Source organism: Narcine bancroftii, chromosome 5, assembly GCF_036971445.1.
Source record: "Narcine bancroftii isolate sNarBan1 chromosome 5, sNarBan1.hap1, whole genome shotgun sequence".
Lineage (NCBI taxonomy): Eukaryota > Metazoa > Chordata > Chondrichthyes > Torpediniformes > Narcinidae > Narcine > Narcine bancroftii.
In genome coordinates this window covers 95090189-95112333 of record NC_091473.1, presented here as the reverse complement: position 1 = coordinate 95112333, position 22145 = coordinate 95090189, and the positions used below count along the sequence as shown (strand labels likewise).

Here is a 22145-nt window from a genome sequence, read left to right as displayed (position 1 = left end):
ACAAGGCCCTAATTGGATGGATGAACTCCCATGGGTGTTGTTAGGAATTCACACAGCACCAAAAGAAGACTTACCAGTGTCGTCTGCCAAGATGGTGCACAGCTCCCCGCTTCCATCCTGGGGACATTCACTTCAATCCTCCTGGCCCACAAGCCAGTGCTCTAGACATCCTCCAGCGATTGAAGAAACAAATGGGTAAACAGAAACCACCATCTTCCCTACATGGCTCTCTACCCTGCCACATCCCGGCAAACCTGCAGTCCATAGAATTCTTTTTCGTTCAGAAGACAGCAAGGGACACCCCTACAATGCCCCTACGAAGGTCAGTTCAAGGAGTGTGGTGGTGTTGTTCTCACCTTGGTCATTGGCAGGTGTCAGGACAGGTTTACCATTGACAGCCTTGACAGCGCATCTGGACTCAGGCCAGCCTGCCCCTGATCCAGGTAAGACAGTACAGTGACTTGCTCAAAGGGTGGGAGCAATTCCATTTATTTATTTATTTATTTGAGTGGTGTAGCAGGCCAGTTAGATGGGCTGAATCATCACCCCAGTCGTCCGACACGATGGCGCAGGTCCCCCTTCTGAGGATTGCAACACGTGTTGCCCAGGGGGCAGCACTGCTTCCTGGTTGCGCGCTGCTAGGCAGGTAGTGATGCCGTGACGTGCTATTGTCACTCCCTAAAGCTAGTGTGGAAGTGAGAGTTTTTCCACCACCCCCCCCCCCCCCCCCCCCCGATGGATTCAAAATAAATTTCAGTTACTGGTTCACCCTCATGCTGTGTGGATGTCTCTCATTTTGGTAGCACTGCCATTAGCAGACGCTACAAACTTTCTATAAGAGCTCTTTTGAGAGTATCCTGGCTAGCTGCATTACAGTGTGGCATGGTTGCTGCAGAGAAATTGATTGGATGTCAATCCACAGGACCACACAAGTGGCAGAGAGAATCAATGGGTTCTCTCTCCAATCCATCGACATGATCTACCAAGATCATTGTCTGAAGAGGGTGCCCAAAATCACTGAGGATTCCTTCCACTCTGCACACAGCATCTTTCAGCTATATAAACAGACTATTTTCCAACTGCAGATAAAATTGAAAATACCAGATGCAGAGGGACCTGGCAGTCCTCGTGCAGGATAGATAGCCTGAAGGTAATGTTGCATGTTGTGTCAGTGGTGAAGAAGGCAAATGCAATGCTGGCGTTCATGCCGGGAATAGAATCCAAGGGCAGGGATGTGATGTTGAGGCTTTATGAAGCACTGGTGAGGCCTCACGGAGTATTGTTAGCTGTTTTGGGCTCCTCATACAAGAAAGGATGTGCTGGGGAGAGGATGGAAGGGGGGGGGATTTAAATCACTGTATTAATTTTTCACTTTTTGAAATACAAATTTATGTACAGATTTTTTAAAGCATATGAAATTAAATAAAATTCTCAAAAAAAATAATGTGCTGACATTGGAGGGGGTTTAGAGGAGGTTCACAAGGATGATTTTGGGAATGAAAAGGTTATAATATGAGGAGTCTTTGATATCTCTTGGCCTGTACTTGTTGGAATTTAGAAGAACGAGGGGGAATCTCATTGGGAACAATTCGATAGTTGAAAGGCCTGGACAGAGTAGATGTAGAAAGGTTGTTTCCCTAGTGTGGGAGTCTCGGAAAAGAAGCACAACTTCAGGATTGAATGGTGTCTACTTAAGAGATGTGGAGGAATTTCTCTAGCCAAGGGTGGTAAATCTGTGGAATTTGTTGCCATAGGCAGTTGTGAAGGCCAGGTGATTGGGTGTATTTAAGGCACAGTTTGATAGGTTCTTAATTAGCCAGGACATCAAAGTTTGAGGAGAAGGCTGTGCAGTGGGCTGAATGGGGAAAATGGATGAGCTTGTGATTAAGTGGTGGGGCAGACTGGATGGGCTGATGAGCCCATTTCTGCTTCTGTCTTATGTTCTTATGGCTTTGTGGGAGAAACCAGAGAGCTGTAGTAGAGAATTGCCTCTGACTGGAGGCCTGTGATTGGTGGTTTGCATCTGGGATCAGTGATATGTCCCTGGGATCAATGGTGTATCTATTGTTTTTTGTCATTATTAAAATTCTGGATGTTGTTGCATAGTGGATCAGCAAATTTGCAGATAAAAGATGGGCATGTAGTGCCACCATTCTTGGGGTTGGAGGGTGGTGGATACCACAGTATATTTAAGGGGAGGGGGGGGCACCATAGATTGAAATAAAATATTTTTAATGTATTTTTATGCAGTTGAGAGAAATAGGTCATCAACCAAAACATGACTGCTTCACAAGGAAGGAGTCCCATAAACATTGAACAGAGTCCCAGGGGGTTGGTGGGGTGGAGAGGAGAGGGAGAGAGCAGAGCCAAAAAAGGTTGAGAACAGCTGGTGTATTGGACACTGATGAAAGCTGTCAAAGCTTGCGTCGGAATCTGGACCAGCTGGTAAAAATAGGCTGTAAAATTGCAGTTGGAATTTAATTCTGAAAAGTATGAGATGTTGCACTGTGGGTGAACAAAGGAGGGTATGAATGGTAAACTGGAGCTCCAGAGAGCAAGGGATCTGGGAATGCAGATGCATAATTCTTAACTGGCATCACAAGTAGACAGAGTCATAAAGGTTTTGGCACATTGACTTTCATAAATCAAAGTACTGAGTACAAGAGATGGGAATTGATTTTGTAGACGACATTGAGGCCAAATTTGGAGTTTTTTATGCAGTTTTGGTCATCTATCTACAGGAAAGATCAGTAAGAATGCAGAGAAAATTTCCAAGAATGTTGCTAGAACTTGAAATTTAAATCGCATTTAAAATTTTAATTTAGAACTGCAGTACAGTAGCAGGCCCTTCTGGCCATGAGATGCCTAAATAACTTACAATTCTCATGTTTTGAAAGGTGAGAGGAAACCCGAGAACCTGGAGGAAACCAGGTGACACAGGGAGAATGTACAAACTCCTTACAGAGTACACCAGATATGAACCCAGGTCGCTGGCACTTTCATACTATCGCTTTAACTACTACACAAACTGCTGGCCCAATTGTGTGGATTTTCTGAAAATGAAGGGAGATTTTGATTAGAAGTGTACAGAATCATGAGGGCTATAAATGGGGTAAATGCAAGCAGGTTTTTTCCTTCAAGGTTTGGTGGGACAAGAATGAGAGGGCACAAGTTAAGCTTGAAAAGTGAAATTTTCAGATTTATTGTCAGTACATACATGACATCACATACAACTCAGATACTTTTTTGCCTGCAGGCTTGGCAGAATTACCACTAATTGGTAGTACAAAAATTAACTGCACCCAATGTAAACATATAAACAATCAAAAGAACTGTAAACAGATAATGAATGCAAACAAACTGCAATACAGGGAGAGCAAAGAAAATCAAAGTGCACAAGTAAAAGTCCTTAAATTAGTTCCTGATTGAGTTTGTTGTTGAGTCTGATGGTAGAGGGGTAGCACCTGTTCCTGAGCCTGGTGGCACGAGTCTTGTGGCACCTTTACATCTTTCCTGATGGCAGCAGCAAGAACAGAGTGTGTGCTGGGTGGTGTGGGTCTTTGATGATTGCTGCTGCCCTCTGACTTGCAGTGTTCCCTGTAGAGGTACTCAGTAGTGGGCTGTGTCCACTACCTTTTGGATTTTTTTTGTGCTCCGGGGTATTGGTGTTCCTATGCCAGACCATGATGCGGTTGGTCAGTACACTTTCTACCACACATCTGTAGAAATTTGCCGAATGACATGCCAAACCTCTACAAACTCCTGAGGAAGTAGAGATGCTGTCATGCTTTCTTCACAATGCCGTTTGTGTTTTGGGTCCAGAAATGATCCTCTGAGTTGGTGACTCCCAAGAACCTAAATGTGCTCACCTTCTCCACTTTAGATCCTGCAATTATCATTGGATTGTAAACCTCTGGCTTTTATTTCCTGAAGTCAACAATCAGCCCTTTAGTTTTGGTGACAGAGTGCAAAGTTGTTATTGGTCCACCATTCAGCTAAGTTTTCAATCTCCATCCTATATGTAGACTCATCCCCATCCTTTATACAACCCACTACTGTAGTATTGTGGGCAAATTTTTAGATGGTGTAATTGTCATACTGAGCTACACAATCATAGGTGTAAAATGAGTAGGGGGCTAAGAACATAGCCCTGAGGTGCTCTGGTACTGATGGAGATTGTGGAGGACAAGTTACTACCATTCTTCACTGATTGTGGTATCGAGGTAATGAAATTCATGATTGAATTATGCAGTAGGATGTTAACTCCCAAATCTTGGTGTTTGCTGATTAGTTTTAAGGGGATGATGTTAAATGGTGAATAAAGGGCATCATAAAGGGCACCATCTCATTAATAATACATAGGTTGGAAAAAGTGTCCTTCATCAATTTCACTCATTCCATATAAATGCCAAATTATTAGAATAGATTAGGAGATCATCCTATAAAAAGACATGAACCCATTCTCATTTTCATTGTTTGTCATACAGCATGGTAACAGGCCCTTCCAGCCCATGCTGCCCAATATACCCAACTGATCTGCAAACCTGTAGGTTTTGAAGGGTGGGAGGAAATCCAAGCAGACACAGCGAGAACATGCAAACTTCTGGCAGACGATTCCAGATTTGAACCTGGGTTGCTGGCACTGTAATAGTGTTGTGCTAACTGCTACTCTAACCCCTAATTTTCTGGGTCCTCAGAGGTGATTTTACTTTATTATTACAGTGTAATTTTGTTTTACTGATTTTACTGATATTTATGATTTTAATTCAGGGCCTCGGCACAATGACCTGAATCAGCCAACTTACCCTGGTTTTGAGCAAGATGTATTTAAAACAGTTGCAGATTACTTCATAAATCTTCCTGAGCCACTTCTTACATTTGAACATTATGAACTTTTTGAGAATATACTAGGTAGGTATATGAAAGCAAAAATAATGAACTCACAAACAAACTTGTACCAGTAGCATCTTTACCAGTGTTGATATCTCCTTATATAAAATTTATAGAGGTTTATTAATATTTAATTACTTTGATATGATTTTGCAAGTGCTTTGGTGAGGTGTGCTTAAACTATTTGAAATAAGTTGCACCCTTTTGTAGATGTTCCTTTTCATGTTTTTCAAGTTAGCGTGTCCTTTTGATGTCACTAACACACTTGCCGATGGTTCGTGTATTTTGTTGTCTTTGCTGTGTTTCATGAATGCTTCGTGTTTATTTGTAATTTGTATTTAATCTCTTTTGGTTTTCTTAGTTTTGAGTGGTTACATCATGATCTCAAACCGGCAACAAGGAAAGCGTAAGAATTTGGATAAACTTGGTTGTCCACAGCCATCAAAATCGCAACACCCGAATACCCATAAAAACTCTTTCAGATCAACAGAGTGTCTGTTACTAAGCTTGATTCACAAAGATATTTCTGAGAAACCATCAGAGCAACAGGAAAAAATTAGTATATCTGAGCAGAAACTATTTCAGAAAGAGCATAACCTTCAAACAGGATATACTAGACATCTAAACCAACATGTGAAAAGCGACAAGAAAGCTGATATCAAAGAACAGCAAATAGGAGGCAGCTGTCAAAACCTAACTTGTTCAAAGAATTATCACACACAGCACTACCCAATCCTGTCAAGACATGACTCAGCAGGACATATTGCAAGTGGAGATAAACAACGCAAGCCGCTAAAGCACATTATCTTGAATGTGGCAAGGCATAAAAATGGTCATGAACAGCACCATAATCGTGGCATTCAAGCCATCTCAAATGGTAGGCCTAAAGCAGAATCATTGTCAAATCTTTATTTGGAAAGTGGCAGACAGCAAATTTCTAATTCTCTCTTGAAGTGTAGCTCATCATGGACCTTGGCTGAATCCAATAATAAACCTTGGGCTAATTATGGAAATGAAGAAATGGTCAATAGAGAATCGACCAATGCAATCAACAAAAAATCAGTTCAGTGTGAGAATCAACAGAATTGTGATTCACATTTTGGAAGATCACATTATTTTTCAAAAGTTAATTGCTATGAGTGTAAAATATCCAAAGATGTGGAAAGTTGCTTTAATATAAATGCTCCATTTGCTGAAGTTACTATCAAACCATATTGTTTACCTCAGCTAGGATTAAGAAGACCAAGCACGTTTGGTTTAGTTAACACAGAGGAAACTGGATATCCAACTACAGGTGACGCTATATTCCGGTGTCACAAATGTGCTCAGGATGGATCTGAGAACCATTCTTCAAATGCTTGCCAGTCGGCCTTTGTGCAATGTTTAAATTGCACACAAAGTAAGAGTAATGCTCAATACTGCATGCTTTGCTTGTTATTTTTGTCTGAGTTTTTGTTTTTTGTCACTTACAGGGTCATTTGTGAAAATTGAGGGATATGTGCATTTTTAATAGCACAAATGAATATTTAACATGGTAGGATTATGCTAACAGTTTAAATTGACTTGAAACTATAACCTGTTCCTATCACTGTACATAAATGGGTAGAAAGAGATCTAAAATTTATGGTTGAATACACTGATAAATTTACCACTGATTTTCCGCCCCCCACCCCCGGGATGTGATTAAAGAAAATGATCTGTACATGTTGAAATGTTCAAATTTAAGTTCTGAAATCTTTGGTTATTTGTTCATTAATTTGTGCATTTCATATGGAGATTAAATGAAAATGGGGGAAAAATAAAAATTGATTCCCTCTCGTACACCACAGGTTTAGTGCAGCCTCATCTGGAACAGGTTGCTGTAGAAGCTCTTCAGCTGTGTTGTCTCCTTTTGCCTCCATCCAATCGTAGAAAACTTCAACTACTTATGCGCATGATATCTCGTATCAGCCAAAATGTTGATATGCCACAGCTTCATGATGCTATGGGAACAAGGATGTTGGTATGTTGCTACTTCACTTTGAATTAACTTGGTGTGATGAAATAATATACCAAGCAGAATTTGTCTCCATTCTAATATTTTTAAACATGAGACAGGTGGAAATTTCAAATGAGGATGAAGTATTTTCTGCATGCACACCCACTCTTGACCATTTGTAGATCAGATAGAGCCAATCAACAAATATCCTTCTGTTGATCTTTAATATTTCCCACTTTACTAACAGAAATAGGAGTCTGTTTTGTACAGTTATGATTAGTGTAGCAAACAAAGACACGGTAGATGATGTGAGTTGGTTTAACTAATTTTACTGGAATAGCACTGACCATAGTATCAAGATGAATTGTGCCCCCCTGTCCAAAGTTGTCTGTTGGCAGTTCAAAATGGGCTATCCAATTTGCGTTGAGAGCCCTCGTGCAGGACGTCGTGGATGTGTCCAAAAGTGGTTCTGCCTCTGGCCATCTGGTAAACCTGTGATGAACGGGTACATGGTGCCTCTAGAGATTGGCAGGGGACCAACAATGTCGATGTGCAAGTGGTCAAAACGTCTATCTGTTGAGGGAAATGACTGGAGCAAGTCTTTGTACCTTTGAATCTTGGAGGTCTGGCAGTGTATGCAAGTTCTGGCCCAGTGGCCAACCTGTTTATGCAGGCCATGCCACATAAACTTATTGGTGACTAGCTGTGTTGTAGCACATGTGTATGGGTATGCTAAGCCACGAATGGTGTCAAACACATGACTCCTCCAAACCACTGGTACGATGGGTCTTGGTTGTCTGGTGGATGGGTCTTGGAGGTTACAGAGAAGCAGAAACCCGGAAGATCAAAACCTCATAATCTTCCAGTTTGAGCCCCGAAATGGCAGTATGGTAGGGTGGTATCTTGCTGTCCTGCTGCCAGAATAGTGTAGTCGATCCCAGAAGCCAAAGATCTGACTGATTCATTGAATGGACGTACAGGAGAGTGCGTCTGCCACTGCCTGCAATGTGCCTGATGGTAGTGATGTAGGAGAGATGACTCTTGTCTTGCGGACCAAGGATCTGACCTCTTAGCAAAGGTGAAAGTCGGGGGCATGTGGTTTGTGAAAGCAGTAAAATCCCTCCCTTCCAAGAAGTACCAGAAATGGCAGATAGCAAGATAAAGGGCCTAGAATCTGGGTTGTATATCTGCTCCGGTGGTCTCAACTGCCTGAAAAAGGCAAGTGGCTTCCAGCTCCTGTTGACCAGCTGCTCCAGGATGCTTCCTATGGCAATGTTTGATGCATTGATTGTGAGGGCCATTGGCACGTTGACCCGTGAGTGCACGAGCATGGTGGCATTAATAATGCATCTTTCGCTTTATCAAAAGCTGCAGTAACCTTCTCATTCTACTCCAGGTCCTTGGGCTGGCTGGAAAGAAATTTGAAGAGCGGCTGTATAATCCTGGCTGCCGATGGTAGATATTTACCATGCCTACAAATTCCTGCAGCCCTTTACCTCTGGAAGGTTGGGCAAACCTGCATATAGCTTCCACCTTGGAAGGAAGTGGCAATGCCTTATGCTGGTCAATGCGGTGTCCAAACTCACATTTGGCAGGATTGACAGCCAGTCCGTATTCAATAAGGCACTGGCAGAGATGGCGCAGATGCGTGCTGTGCTGATGGGAGCCGCTGGCAATATGAATATCATCCAGATAGATGATCACAAAAACCAAGCCATAGCCTATCGAGTCCATTAGCCTATGGAAGGTTTGCACCGCATTCTTTAACCCAAAAAGACATACGTAGGAACTTAAACAACTCAAAAGGAGTGATGAGTGCCATTTTGGAATGTCATTGGGGTGCACCAGGATCTAATGGTATCCCCTAACCAGATCAATTTTTCTCAAATCCTGGATATGGGGAACTGGGTATCTGTCCGCTGTCATGACATTATGAGCTGGTGATACTCACAAGGTCTCCAGGCACCAAATGTCTTGGGTATCATCTATGAGGGGGATGCCCGTGGACTGTCGGAGTGTTGTATTATTCCTATTTCCTCCATCTTGCGGAACTCCTTGGCAAGCTGCAGCTTGTCAGGAGGCGGCCTGTGGACCCGGGTGTATACAGATGGCCCTTCTGTGGGGATGTGGTGCTGGATACCATGCTTCAGCATGGCTGAGGAGAATTATGGGATAACTACAATCGGAAACTCCACTAAGATTTTGGCATAAGCGTTGTGAAAGAAGTCGCTGAGTCGAGGTGAAATGCCAATAGAGTGGCTTGGCAATAGGGTGCGGGTCTGGAGGTCTTAGAGTTCACTAAGCGGCGCTCTTTCAGGTCCACAAAGAGGCACTGGGGTCCGAGAATGTGTGCACCCAACAGGGGTTGAGATACATCTGCCAATTTCAATGTCCATTTAAACAGACAAGGGCCAATTTCCAGAGGGATGGTCAGATGTTCAGATATTGATGCTGTTAGCCATAGTAAGGCCTGATCTTTTCCGTGCAAGTGTCCCAGCTCATGGGAGGCAATATGTTGATCTCTGCTCCTGTTTCAACCAGGGAATGCTGACCGGAATGCAAGTCGCAAAGAAAGAGCAGGCTGTCTCTGTGGCCAACAATCATAGCCACCAATGATGGCCGGCCAAGGCACTTCCAGGATGCAAGCCAGTTGGTTGGCAGTGGTGGGCAGCAGAACCACAGCGCTGATGGTATTAGCACCACTTTCCCTTCTGAGTTGTCACCAGTTGTATTAGGCTTTCTCTCCGGCACTGGAACAGTACGAACACCCTGGCATGATGCAGCACCCAAATCGATGACTGCTCCACCATATTGATTGGCTTGTAACGTAGCAATGTAGTTAATGGCAGTTCTGCCATGTTTCTTCACCTTCCATAGGGTTTTGGCTCAGGCAGCCAACCTGCAAGGGTCACAAAGGTAGTCGTCGGCAAGGAGCAGGTGAATCTCCTACGGCATGTGTTCTATGAATATCTGCTCAAGCAGCAGGCAGTCTGTGACTGTCCATCAGTGCCAGCATGTCACTCATGAGGGCAGATGGTGTGCAGTCACCCAGGCTGCCCACATGCAGCAGCCTCGCTGCTCGCTCATGGCGAGAGAACCTGGAAGTGCGTATGTGAAGTGCTTTGAGTGCCTCATGTCTGTCTTCGGTGGGGGGGGGGGGCTACTGCAGGAAATTGACAATCCTGCAGGCAGTCTCCTGGTCCAGAGAACTGACCACGTAATAGTATTTTGTGGCCTAAAATGAAATTGACCCTCAGCCTGCTGGAACCAAACAATAGTCTGAGGTCCAGAATGTAGGCAGCTTCAAGGAGACTGTTGGCGTCATTCATTGTGATGTCCAAGTTTGCCAATTTGGGTCGACAGGGTCACCAAATGTAGTGAACAAAGACACAGTAGTCGGTGTGAGTCAGTTTAACTGATTTTTACTGGAACTCCTGTGAGCATATAAGCACAATCCCCATGATACTTTGCTGCCCCGGGACCATTCCCAGCCCTCCAGGCTGATGTTACAACGCTCCGTGTCTTGGGGCTCTCAGCCCCACGTGAGCCCACACCTCTGTGACCTGGTGTGCTTGCAGATCAGTGCAGCCTGCTACATTAATTTATTTTGTGCACCAGCCACTTTTGTAAGTGCAGTGAAATTACTAGATTAATGCTACAATTAGTTCTCTCGTAATTGAAATTGCCTACTTGTTTCATTTGAGTCTTTAACTTGTACATAGCCATATTGGGAATGGTAGAATGAGATGAATGTAATTTGATTTTTCCACTGATTGATTTTTGCCATTTATAAAGCAAAATCTTTGAATTATGCTGGTGTTTATGCCTTAAATTTTTTGAGTATCTTTTTTTTCTGAATTCTGCATTGGTGAGGGGTTATGTAAAATGAAAAAGTGAGAATGTTCTTATCCCATGGGTCAACAAGTGATGTCATAGGACATATTAGAATTGGTAAAATAGTACATTTATATTGTTTCACTAGATTGAAAGTACACTTTTAATTTGTGGAAATATCTCCTCCATTGAAGATGTACTGGAGATGTACAAATCTCAGACAGCAGATCTAGGTACTGTGACAAATTCTTTATTTCAAAAGCTATTTGTAATCCCACTTAATTTCCATCTAAAACTTAAATTTTTCATTAGCATGCAAACAAAATAGTATTAAGAAGTAAGTTTTTTCTTCCAAGCCAGCTTGTCTCCAATAAGTGTTATTCAATCCTGTTGGGCCACCTTTTTCTCAAATGTCACCAAGTGTGAAATACTTCACACTTCATTGTGAATGAAACAGGAAGGACCTGATAATTAACATGCTGATTTACCTGGTAGTTTCAGCAAATCTTAAGGTGACTACAAGTGGATGAAGTAGTCTATTGAAACTGACTAGCATACCTGAAGAATTGCCACTGGAGTGGTGTATGGGTGAGCTGTATTACTATATCAGAATAAGGGTTTTTTGCCTGAAAAGTGAAAGAATTTTTTAAATCCATGAAAGAATATTATTAGCACTTTTTATTTCTTCACTGTAATTCTTGCTTTACTTCACAGGTGGTTCAAACCTTCTCACATTGTATATTACGTTGTAAGAAAGAGGTTGATCTTGATGAATTACTAGGTATGCGACTTGTTTCTTTTATACTGGACCACCATGAAGAGATTCTGCAAGTACCATCTTATCTGCAGAATGCTGTGGAAGATCACATCAATCATCTCCAAAAAGTTCAGGTATGTTGTTTGTTTCTACTAATTATTTTGCAACTGTTTGTAGATGTATTTTGCTACAAAGTAATCTGTTTAAATAGTGAAAAAATAAATGTATGTTATTGATTTGTGTTCATTTGTTACAGATTCTGTATCCATACACAGACATAAATGCTCCAGTCCCAATATATACATTCTGTCAACAGATAAGCAGTAAAGAATTTGAAGAGCAAAAAGTTACTATGTCTCAGTTTGCCATAGCTGAGTTATTGGAAAATATTGTGGAAGATAAGAAATTATCAGTTAAAGACAAAAGGAAAAAACTTAAGCAAGTAAGCAAAGCAAGTACAGTACTCTTTTAAGTTTTCTATCCTTTGCTTCTGAAGCAGAGGTAATAACACCAGTGTGAGCTCATTTGAAATGTGGCTAAGTAAATATTTTTCTGCAGATGAGGCCACTGTTTTTGGACTTAATGTACCCTAAAATGTTTCAACACTCAAGGGAATTTTAGTTTTAAACTTCTTGACTTATTACAGAACAAATGAACAAAAAATGAGATTCCATAATCATTTTAGGCAGTACTGTATTTTGTTCAATGCATATTACCTTTTATACAGACTTAAATATACAATACTGGAGTTGTGCAATCTTCCTCGATTGTATTTGTGTGTATATTCCTTTTGGTTGCAACAAACCTGTGTTGAATGTAAATGTCAGAAGATTGTGATTTGTGTGAGTTGAATTATACTTATCAATTTACATTTGTTATGCCGCAGACTAGCAGCAATAGAAATTCACTAAGACAGTGTTATTTTTAAAATGATATATTTATTAATAATTGCTAATAATATTGCATCTTAATTAAATCTACCCCAACTATGTGCGAATATAGTTATGTGGAATATCCAAACTTACAGCTTAGAGACAATTCTGGAAAGTCATTCCAGAAATTCAGTTTTAGAAATCTTTAAAACTGATGCTCAAAAGTAATTACGAAAGATCAGACTGCTGAAAACTTGCAAATCATTGTTGAGTTGCTTCCTTAGAAATATCCTTTTTTATGAATGGCTGTCACAACTCCCCTCTTCCTTGCACAGGGGAAACAAAACGTGTGATTTCCATAATGCTTCCAAAAGGCAGGCACGGATCAGTCAAAATGACCATCACAATGGTCACGATCCAATGCAAGAACTCTCCTGTTTACTTTCCCCAGATATGGTAATGGTCATTTTGATCGACAATATTCAGTGGTTCAATAATTCTCCTGACAAGGAGAATCAGCAGAAATGTCTATTTCCACATAGTCATTTCACGTCTGTGTTTATCAGATGGCTGGCTGATCAGTACTAAATTCTGTTTCTTTAAGTGTCCCAATCATGTGACTCATAATCGCATGACCCTTTCTCACCATTTTTTTTTCCTTGAATAAAACAACCATTGTTCTGGTGTTAAACCTGAGAGTAAGGATTAGTTGTTACTGTGAAAGGAGTTTAGAGAGAGGCAGAACATCGATCTTGATCTTATTGAAGTGAGAGATCAGCCTCTCTGATGAAATTAAGAAAGTGCCAGATGGACATTATTTCAAGGAAGGTGTGTTGATGAGGAAGTAGAGATCATCTGACATCCTTGCCAGTGAAGAATGGCCAGTTGTTCACCAGGTTGCAGTTCCCAAAGCCTATAGGGATGAAATTTTAACCTTGGCCCGTAGCACACCCTCAGGTGGTCATTTTGGTGGAAGGAAAATTATACAAGATTATCAAACAATTCTATTGGCCTAGTTTAAGAAAAGATGTGACCTTTTGCTGCACCTGTCACATTTGTCAGGTTGTGGGTAAACCTAATCAGGGTCCACCAGTGGCTCCTTTAAAACTTATTCCTGTTTTTAGGAAACCCTTTTCAAAAGTTATTCTGGATTGTGTTGACAAAAGCTGGGAATCAATATTTGTTAACTGTCATGTGCATAGGCTCCAGGCTTCCAGAAGTAATACCCCTTAGAAATATTACTATTGTGAATATTTTTCCTCTTTAATTGGTTTGCCTAAAATGATACCATCATACCAGGGAACTAATTTTGACAGGACTGTTTCAGCAGCTAGTTTATAAATTGGGAGCTAAACAAATCACATCTGCATATCATGATGCCAAACCCATTAAACAACATCCATATCGAATGAATGCTTAAAAGTGTAAACTGGTAGATCAATAAATTGAATATATGTTAAAGAATAATATTATTAGATGTCCTATCTCAGATTTGAGTTCCCCTTGTGTCCTGGTGCCTAAATCAGATGGGATTGTTAGATTTTGTACTGATTTTAGAAAAGTTAATGTGGTTACAAAAACAGATGCTTATCCTATCCTTAGGTTGGGTGATTGTGTGGACAAGGTTGGAAAGGTCAAGTTTCTTACAAAGATGAATTTATTAAAAGGTTACTGGTGTGTTCCCTTAACAGAGAGAGGTAGGGAAATTTCTGCATTTGTGACCCCATCAGGTTTATAGGAATACAATATTTTACTATTTGGAATGAAAAATGCTCCAGGAACATTCCAAAGGATGATCAATTCTGTGATTCAAGGTTTAGAGCATACAGAAGCTATATTGATATTTGGTGATGGGGAATGTCTCCTGGGAAGCATATACCTCTGAGTTAGAGAAATTGACAAACTTTCAAAAGCAAACTTTATTGTTAATTCAGCTAAAAATGAATTTGGTCATGTTACTGACCATCTTGGTTATGTTGTAGGTTAGGAAAATTGGCACCAGTCCAGGTAAAAGTTCAGACGATTTTGGAGTTTCCTGTTCCAACAGGAATGGTGGGTATTACAGAAAGTTATGTAAAAACTGCTGATATCACCCTTCCTTTGACTAACCAGAAGGGTTAAAAATTTATTTGGGCAAAAAGTTGTCAGGAAGCATTTGATAAACTGAAAGCCATTTTATGTCACAAACCTGTGTTTAAGTCACCTGACTTTGAAAAGCCATTTTCTTTAGCAGTAGATGCTAGTGATGAAGCTATAGGAGCATTGCTATCACAAAAGAATGATTGTGATGGTTTTGACCATCCAGTGGCTTACTTAAAGAAATTCAATGATCATCAAAAGAATTATTCTACTATAGAGAAATAATCATTGTCCCTGGTATTGGCTTTGCAGCTTTCGACATTTACATCTGCACAGCTTAGCAATCACTTGTGTATATTGATCATAATCCCTTGTTAAACTGAAGTTTAATTCTGCAGGAATATGATTTAAAGATAACACTTATGAAAGGCAAGGATAATGCAATTGCTGATTATCTTTCAAGATGTTAAGTTTGCAATGTTCCTGAAAAAATGTTATATTTGTCTGTATTATATCATGTAACAAGAGTGGATGTAATATTTCAAACATTGTAGGTTGGAGTTAAAATTTTGCTCTTACAGCTCAAAAGTTTTCTTTGTTGAAAGGAGATATTACAAGCTCCTGCTTTATTTAGTGAGTGCCACTTTGGGGGTTGGGGCAGACTGCAAACATTCAGAGTTTTCAACATTTAAACTGAATGACACCATCAGGTCCAAACTATAAACAAGGTTGATGTTCTTAACTTTAACTTTAACTTTTCTATAATCAGTACAAAATCTAACAATCCCATCTGATTTAGGCACCAGGACACAAGGGGAACTCAAATCTGAGATAGGACATCTAATAATATTATTCTTTAACATATATTCAATTTATTGATCTACCAGTTTACACTTTTAAGCATTCATTCGATATGGATGTTGTTTAATGGGTTTGGCATCATGATATGCAGATGTGATTTGTTTAGCTCCCAATTTATAAACTAGCTGCTGAAACAGTCCTGTCAAAATTAGTTCCCTGGTATGATGGTATCACTTTAGGCAAACCAATTAAAGAGGAAAAATATTCACAATAGTAATATTTCTAAGGGGTATTACTTCTGGAAGCCTGGAGCCTATGCACATGACAGTTAACAAATATTGATTCCCAGCTTTTGTCAACACAATCCAGAATAACTTTTGAAAAGGGTTTCCTAAAAACAGGAATAAGTTTTAAAGGAGCCACTGGTGGACCCTGATTAGGTTTACCCACAACCTGACAAATGTGACAGGTGCAGCAAAAGGTGCAGCTTGTTGGATTGTAAGGGCAGAATAAGCCTGCTGAGCCTTCCCTTTTAATCATGCTCTGTACCACGAGGGACCAATGGCCTGAATACACCTGGGATTGACTGATCTCGGAAGCTAAGAAGGCTCAGGCCTCGTCAGTACTTGGAGGTGAGGCCACCTAAGAACACCAGGTGCTGTAGGTTTCTGTGAGGGGCGCTGGACAAAGTGGTAGACAAAAGTTTAAAGTATTTTATATGTTACATTCTAAATAATAGTATGTGACAATAATGGAACTTTATCTTTTAAGCTCTCAGCAACTTTCTCAAAATGCTGAAAATATTTATCAATCGCAGCCTCATTAAATGGAGGAACTAGCCACTTCCCTCCTAGTTCTAAACCTCTCACGAGGACCATGAGGTGAATCTGCTCTCTTCTCTTTCAAACTCCTTTTCCTGCTTCCTTAGATCTGTTTTTCTAACTTTTGCTCAACCTGTTTTTGTTTTCTCTCAAACTGCCTTTGCCTTTCTGCATCCTCCCTTTTTTCTCTGCTTCCTTCACCTCAAATCTCTTTTTCTAACTTGTACTACATTTGTTCTTTTTCTCTCTCTCACAAATCTACATTTTTCTAGCTCAATCTGTTCCAACTGTTGCTCAAGGGATTTACTCTTGGGAAATTGTTTCAACTCCTCATCTCCAAATGTTCCCTCTTTTACATGATGTTCAACTATAACTTTCTGGATCTCTGTTTCTCTCATCAACTGTTTTACCATCACAAGTTCCAACTTTTGAGCGATAATCAACAACTAATTCTTTGTCGCCTCCTTAAAATCTGCAAAGATTGGTGATCCCAAAATCTTATCGATATCCATTGCTGCTATTTTTCCACACGTCTTTTAATTGGCTTTTCAAAAAAAAATGTTTTAACCAAACAAATCAAAAAATCGATCAATAAGCTCCAATTTTGGTTAAATCCTTGATGACCCCACAATTTGTTACATCATAAACCAGCAGTAATAGAAATTCACAAAGATGATGGTATTTTTAAAACAATATTTTTATTAATGGTTACCAATAATATAACATCTTAAACCTAAACATAACCCCAACTATGCGTGTATAAATGTGTGTGTGTGGATTATCCAAACCATTATAGCTTAAGCACAATTCTGATAAGTCAATTCAAAGTTTGTCTTGGAAATCCTGTGTTGAAACTCAAAACTGATGTTCAGAAGTAATTATAAAGTAGTTGAGACAGTCAGCAGACTTCTCAAAACTCACAAATTCTTATCAAGTTGCTTCCAGAGAAATGTTCTTGCATATGAATGATTGTCACAACCCCCCTTTTGTTGTTTAGGGGAAATGAAACTTATGACTTCCATGAACCCAGGCAAGGGTTAAACAAAATGATTATTAGAATGATCACAATCCAAATACAGGAATGGCCCTGTTTCCTTTACCCAGATATGGTCACAGCAAATCACTGTTTCCCCTGACAAGGAGTAAACAATAGCAGTTGCTTCATTTGTCTTTTCCGATAACTGGCTGATGATACTCAATGCTGTTTCTTCAAGTGTATCAATCTGTCATGTATGTTACATTCTAAATGTAGTATTACGTGACAATAATGGAACCTTTACCTTTTGCGTGACTTGCTTGATTAATAGTGGTTTCAGTTTCAATTTTCCAAAAGTGAGTCATAAACACTCTTCTCACCAGATGTTTTTCTCCTTGGGTAAGCAATCCATTGTTATAGTCTTTATTTGAGACTATTAACTCTGTTTACAGCTTGGACTTGGGTGCCTCTGCATCTGTTTAAAATGTTATTTTGAAATCTGAGTGTTTGTACCCTGTTCCAACCCCAAAAGTAACCCTCTTTAAATAAATAAATAAATAGATTGATAAATAGATAGATAGATAGAAAGAAATAATTGGAAGCCTGCAACAACAGGGCATGCTTGGCTATGATGTTAGCAACCTGGGCATTTTGTCTTTGTGGTGTATGATGGGTTGTATTGTAGCAGAGTTGAACAGTGTCTTTGCTTGCTGTGAGTACAGTAATTTTGTATTTGTACATACAACCCAAACGGTCAATGTTAATTGCCTAGGTCAAATATTTTGTTAAGGAAACAACAATACTGAATATACTATTTTTCTGAACATGTTAATTGTCCTTCAGTTCCAAAATGAATATCCAGAAATCTATCAAAACCGTTTCCCCACGTCTGAGTGTGAGATCAAGGTCTTCCAGAATAAACCGAAGATCAAGCCACCATTGATGATTACAATGAAGAAACCACTTAAACACCTTCAGAAAAAGCAGAGCCTCAGGAGTTGAACGAAGCATTTTTTCAGAATTTTATCATTATTTAAGGCTATTTGCACGAATCCTCAATTTTGTAATCTGACCATATGAAGTGAAGATTTCTTGAATTGTTTCTGAAGATGAAAACATCTCATACAAGAATGAAAATCTGGTCATCTGTTAATATACAATATTTAGATGTATATATTTTTGTGATGTCTGTTCCCTTTATATGAACTATTAGACACTTGCCTATTTTCAGATTTAAACTACTTACAGACTTCGTTCCTGCAAAATTGATTTTATTTTTCAGAATTGCTTTGAAATAAATATTACATTAAATATTCCATCAATGTATTAACATTGCTTTGTCAATGTGCCTTTTGCTTTGTCTACTCTTTTCTCATGATGAAACTGTAAGAAAGAAATGGGATTGATGTATTGTTAATGTATAATGCACGATTTTCAATGATAATGAAACATGCAACTGAAGTCATAAAATTAGTTGCAGAATTACCTGAGAAAAATGTTTGGCTTGTTCTAATTTTAATACCAGTCCTTATCAACAACCGATCTAACTTGACAAATGGCTTTTAATGTTAACACTCACTTATTTTTCAAGAGGAATTGTTTAAAAATGTTGCTGGGTGTGCAGCATTTACTATTCACTATATGTTTAGATTTGAATAAGAGTCCATGTGCTATTATTTCTATATGATACCAATCTGAATGTATATAATATTTAATTTATATGGACTTGTATGGTTGTATGATAAAACTCAAAAATAATTTTAAAAGAAAATTGATGCTGGTACATTGGAAGCATTTTCATTATTGCCTCTTTTATATTTTCTTTGTTTTTGTTTATTAAGCACTTAATCTGATTTCTATATAGGAAATTCACTGAATTTCATAATCATTTCTTAATCTTTTTGGTGTAATTGTTTCAAATTCTTACCTGTAAGCTTTGATATATTTTTTCTTTAAAAGTACTTGGAAACAATGAAGACACAGTGGAGGGAAGGCTGCAGAAACCAGTCTGAGCAGCCCATTCTCCCAATTCCCCTGGTTGCAATGGGCAAACTAGGGCCATTTACAGGTAGTTTCGCTTATTTTGCTCTTCCTAGGTCAATATGTAGCATACTGTAACACTTATGCCAGTGAATTTCAGAATGGTATTGATGGTTGTTCACCATGATAGCTCCACCTGACTTTCAGCAAATGTCACAACACTGTACCTTTTCTGCCTGAAGCATATTTGAAAGTAGTGAAATGATTTAGATGCTGCCATAGAGACCATTACATATTAACACTGCAGTGATTACATAGATTAATTACAAATATTATAAAATAATAATTTCGGACCTTCAATCATTTTGAAACAAAACCTACATATTCACTTCATCAAAGACACGTAAAAATACATTTCAGGACCTTGATGGATTGCTTTACAGAGAAGAATTGGTTCAATAGACTGGAGTCTCTCATTCTATGCAGAAAATGTTAATTAATTTCACATGAGATGTCCAGTCATCTTAACTGTGATCATGCAAAAGCCTCTGATCTCAAAAGCCATCTACAACCCCAAATATAATCTGACTTAATTATATGTAGTTATATTTAATTTTTGTAGTCTTATCTGCATTTGTAGTCCATATGTAGTTATATTTAATTTTGTAGCCTTATCTCCATTTAGTTCAATTGGCCAATCTTTTTTAAGAAAAGCTTTGTGTTGATCATGAGTTTTTCCACATTTTCTTCTTTTCCAGCTTGGATATATTTTTCTGGTATAACATGTTGTCACAGGGCAAAAAAAAATGCACTGCATTTTGCTTCACCTAAACTTTTAACAATGCTGTAGATTTTTTTTAGTTATTAGGATTAAATTTTGTGCCTGATATGCTTTCTCTTGGATACATTAAGATTGGCCATTTAAACTGGTAGCTTGACACATTGCTCTCTCTGATGATTCAGTGAAGCATTTGTAAGATGCTTCATCATAAAGTCTTTTTATATATTAAAAAAAACAAAGAAAAAATTCAGCTCATCATGCCTGTGCCATCCCTTTTCAAGAAATACAGTATGTTATTTAGTACTGCAACTTGTCTTTTTTTTCTGTAATCCCACAAATTTGACTCTCCAAGTATTTGCCTTATGGCCTTTTTAAAAGTTATGAAATCTGCTTCCTCCATCTTTTACGGTAACATTTTCCAGATCTTGGTCTGATTAAAATAAATTCTAATTTCCCCTCTGCATCTTATGACAGTTATTTGTTATCTTTGGTCATCAATTAATTTACTTGAGCCAAATATGATTCATTAATTTTTTTAATTCCTTTATTAAATCTCCCTTTATCTTTCCTGTCTCAAAGTAAATAATCCCAGATTTTGGGATCTTGAAAATGCAACCATATTATATTCCAGGTGAGACCTACTTGTAGTTTAACTTGATTTCCTTTGTTTGTATTTAACTACACTGAGAATGCACATACTCCTTGTGCTTTCACAGCCATATTTATCAACTGTTCTCCCAGTTAAAAGATGTGTGGAATTGCACACTGAGAATTTTGTGCCCTCTCATGCCACCTCAAAATTCTTCCATCAGGTATTTTTCTTAATTTTTGACATTGTTTTGTGTCATGTTATTCAGGGATGTGATGTTGAGGCTTTATAAGATACTGGCAAGGCCTCACTTGAAGTACAGGATACAGTTTTGGGCTCCTTATTTAAGAAAGGGTGTGCTGGCATTGGAGAGGATTCAGAGAAGATTTACAAGAATTATTCCTGGAATTAAGGGATTACTGTATGACAAATTTTTGATGGCTTTTGGACTATACTACTCAAACATGAGGGGGAACCTTTATGGAAGCATTTCAAATGTTGAAAGGCATGGACAGGGTAGATGTGGTAAATTGTTTCAGGGAGTCTAGGACAAGAGGGCACAACCTCAGAATTGAAGGGTGCTCATTTCAAACCGATGCAGAGGAATGTATTTAGCTGGAGTGTGTTGAACCTATGCAATTTGATAATATCAGATGGCTGTGAAGGCCAAGTCATTGGGTGTATTTAAGTCCGAGGGTGGTAGGTATCTGAATAGTCAGGGCATCTGGTCAAAGGTGGGGGAAAAGGCAGGGGGGGGGGGGGTTTGGGACTGAGTGGGAGAATGGATCAGCTCATGTTGGAATGACAGTGGGCTTGATGGAATGAATGGCTTATTTCTGCTCTGTTATCTTAGACTTGTGTTACATCCTGAAATTGTGCTACTATACATATTATTTGGTGTACTTCTGAATTTTATATTATCTGCAAAGTTTGATATTTATTTTCTATACAAATTCAAATCATCTGCATCAATAGCCCTAATACCAGCCTAAGGGACTGCTTGCTGTAATTCTGTGTATATTGGGAAACAACTTGCTGGGCCTGGTTGGTTTACTTGGGGTTTGACTGATGATGTTCGATTGTAAATTAACCTCTATCTTTTGTTTATGCTCTGTTCTTGGTCCCATTCCTCAGTCTTGTTTTAAAACTTTTTGTGCTAATGTGAACAGTTTGTTGGAGCTCTTCTGAATATTTTTTCCCCTTTATTTTTCTTTCAGTATTCCTACCCAGCTGTGGTCACATTTGATTTAAGCTGATGTTCTATTGTAGATAGGAACAATAAATATCAATTACAAAGCCACATAAACCTTGCTATCATTGAACTTCTGTCATGTAATAATTTATTGGAAGGATTAAATAATATTGCTCCCAAAATGATTTTGCAAATTTATTTCTCTGATCTTGATAATGTATATGAAGATTGTCACATTTTCCTTGGTCAGTCGACAATAAAGCTGAAGGGATTGAGTGGGTCAGGAGAAAAATTAATATTCATTGTTTTGGGTTTGGGATCTTTTATCAAGACTAAGGTGGGACAGGGTGCTAGAAATCTAAAAAAGGAGGGACAAAATGGCCAGGGATGGGGCAAGAACTAAAAGGTGATCGATGGATGGAGGAGGGAGTGTGGCTAATAGACTGGTGCACAGCCAACAACCTATATCTGATCGTCCAAAAAAAAACCAAGAGATGGTTGTTGACTTTGAGGGCTGGTGGTGGGAGGAGAGAACCATGCTCTGCTAACCATTGACAGGTGCACTACTGATGTTATCAAAAGTATCAAGTTCCTT

The 22145-nt window shown here is 39.0% G+C and overlaps 1 protein-coding gene across 7 annotated transcripts in view; it reads left to right on the top strand.

The window, feature by feature from the left end:
- The window catches only part of LOC138763741 (DEP domain-containing protein 1B-like), a 64107-nt gene extending 42375 nt beyond the window's left edge, over positions 1-21732 (top strand). For 2 of the 7 annotated variants that reach the window (XM_069938432.1, XM_069938431.1), the window contains 6 exons: positions 4771-4911; positions 5252-6289; positions 6720-6892; positions 11417-11593; positions 11716-11901; positions 17852-21732. In XM_069938432.1, the coding sequence (XP_069794533.1) occupies positions 4771-4911; positions 5252-6289; positions 6720-6892; positions 11417-11593; positions 11716-11901; positions 17852-18010 (1874 nt within the window). In that variant the 3' untranslated portion in view covers positions 18011-21732. Of the gene's footprint in view, positions 1-2903; positions 2987-4770; positions 4912-5251; positions 6290-6719; positions 6893-9409; positions 9545-11416; positions 11594-11715; positions 11902-13933; positions 14029-17851 lie in introns of those variants that run through there. The other 5 variants (XR_011357756.1, XR_011357757.1, XM_069938435.1 and 2 more) reach the window with 5 other exon arrangements.
- The last annotated feature ends 413 nt before the right edge of the window (positions 21733-22145 follow it).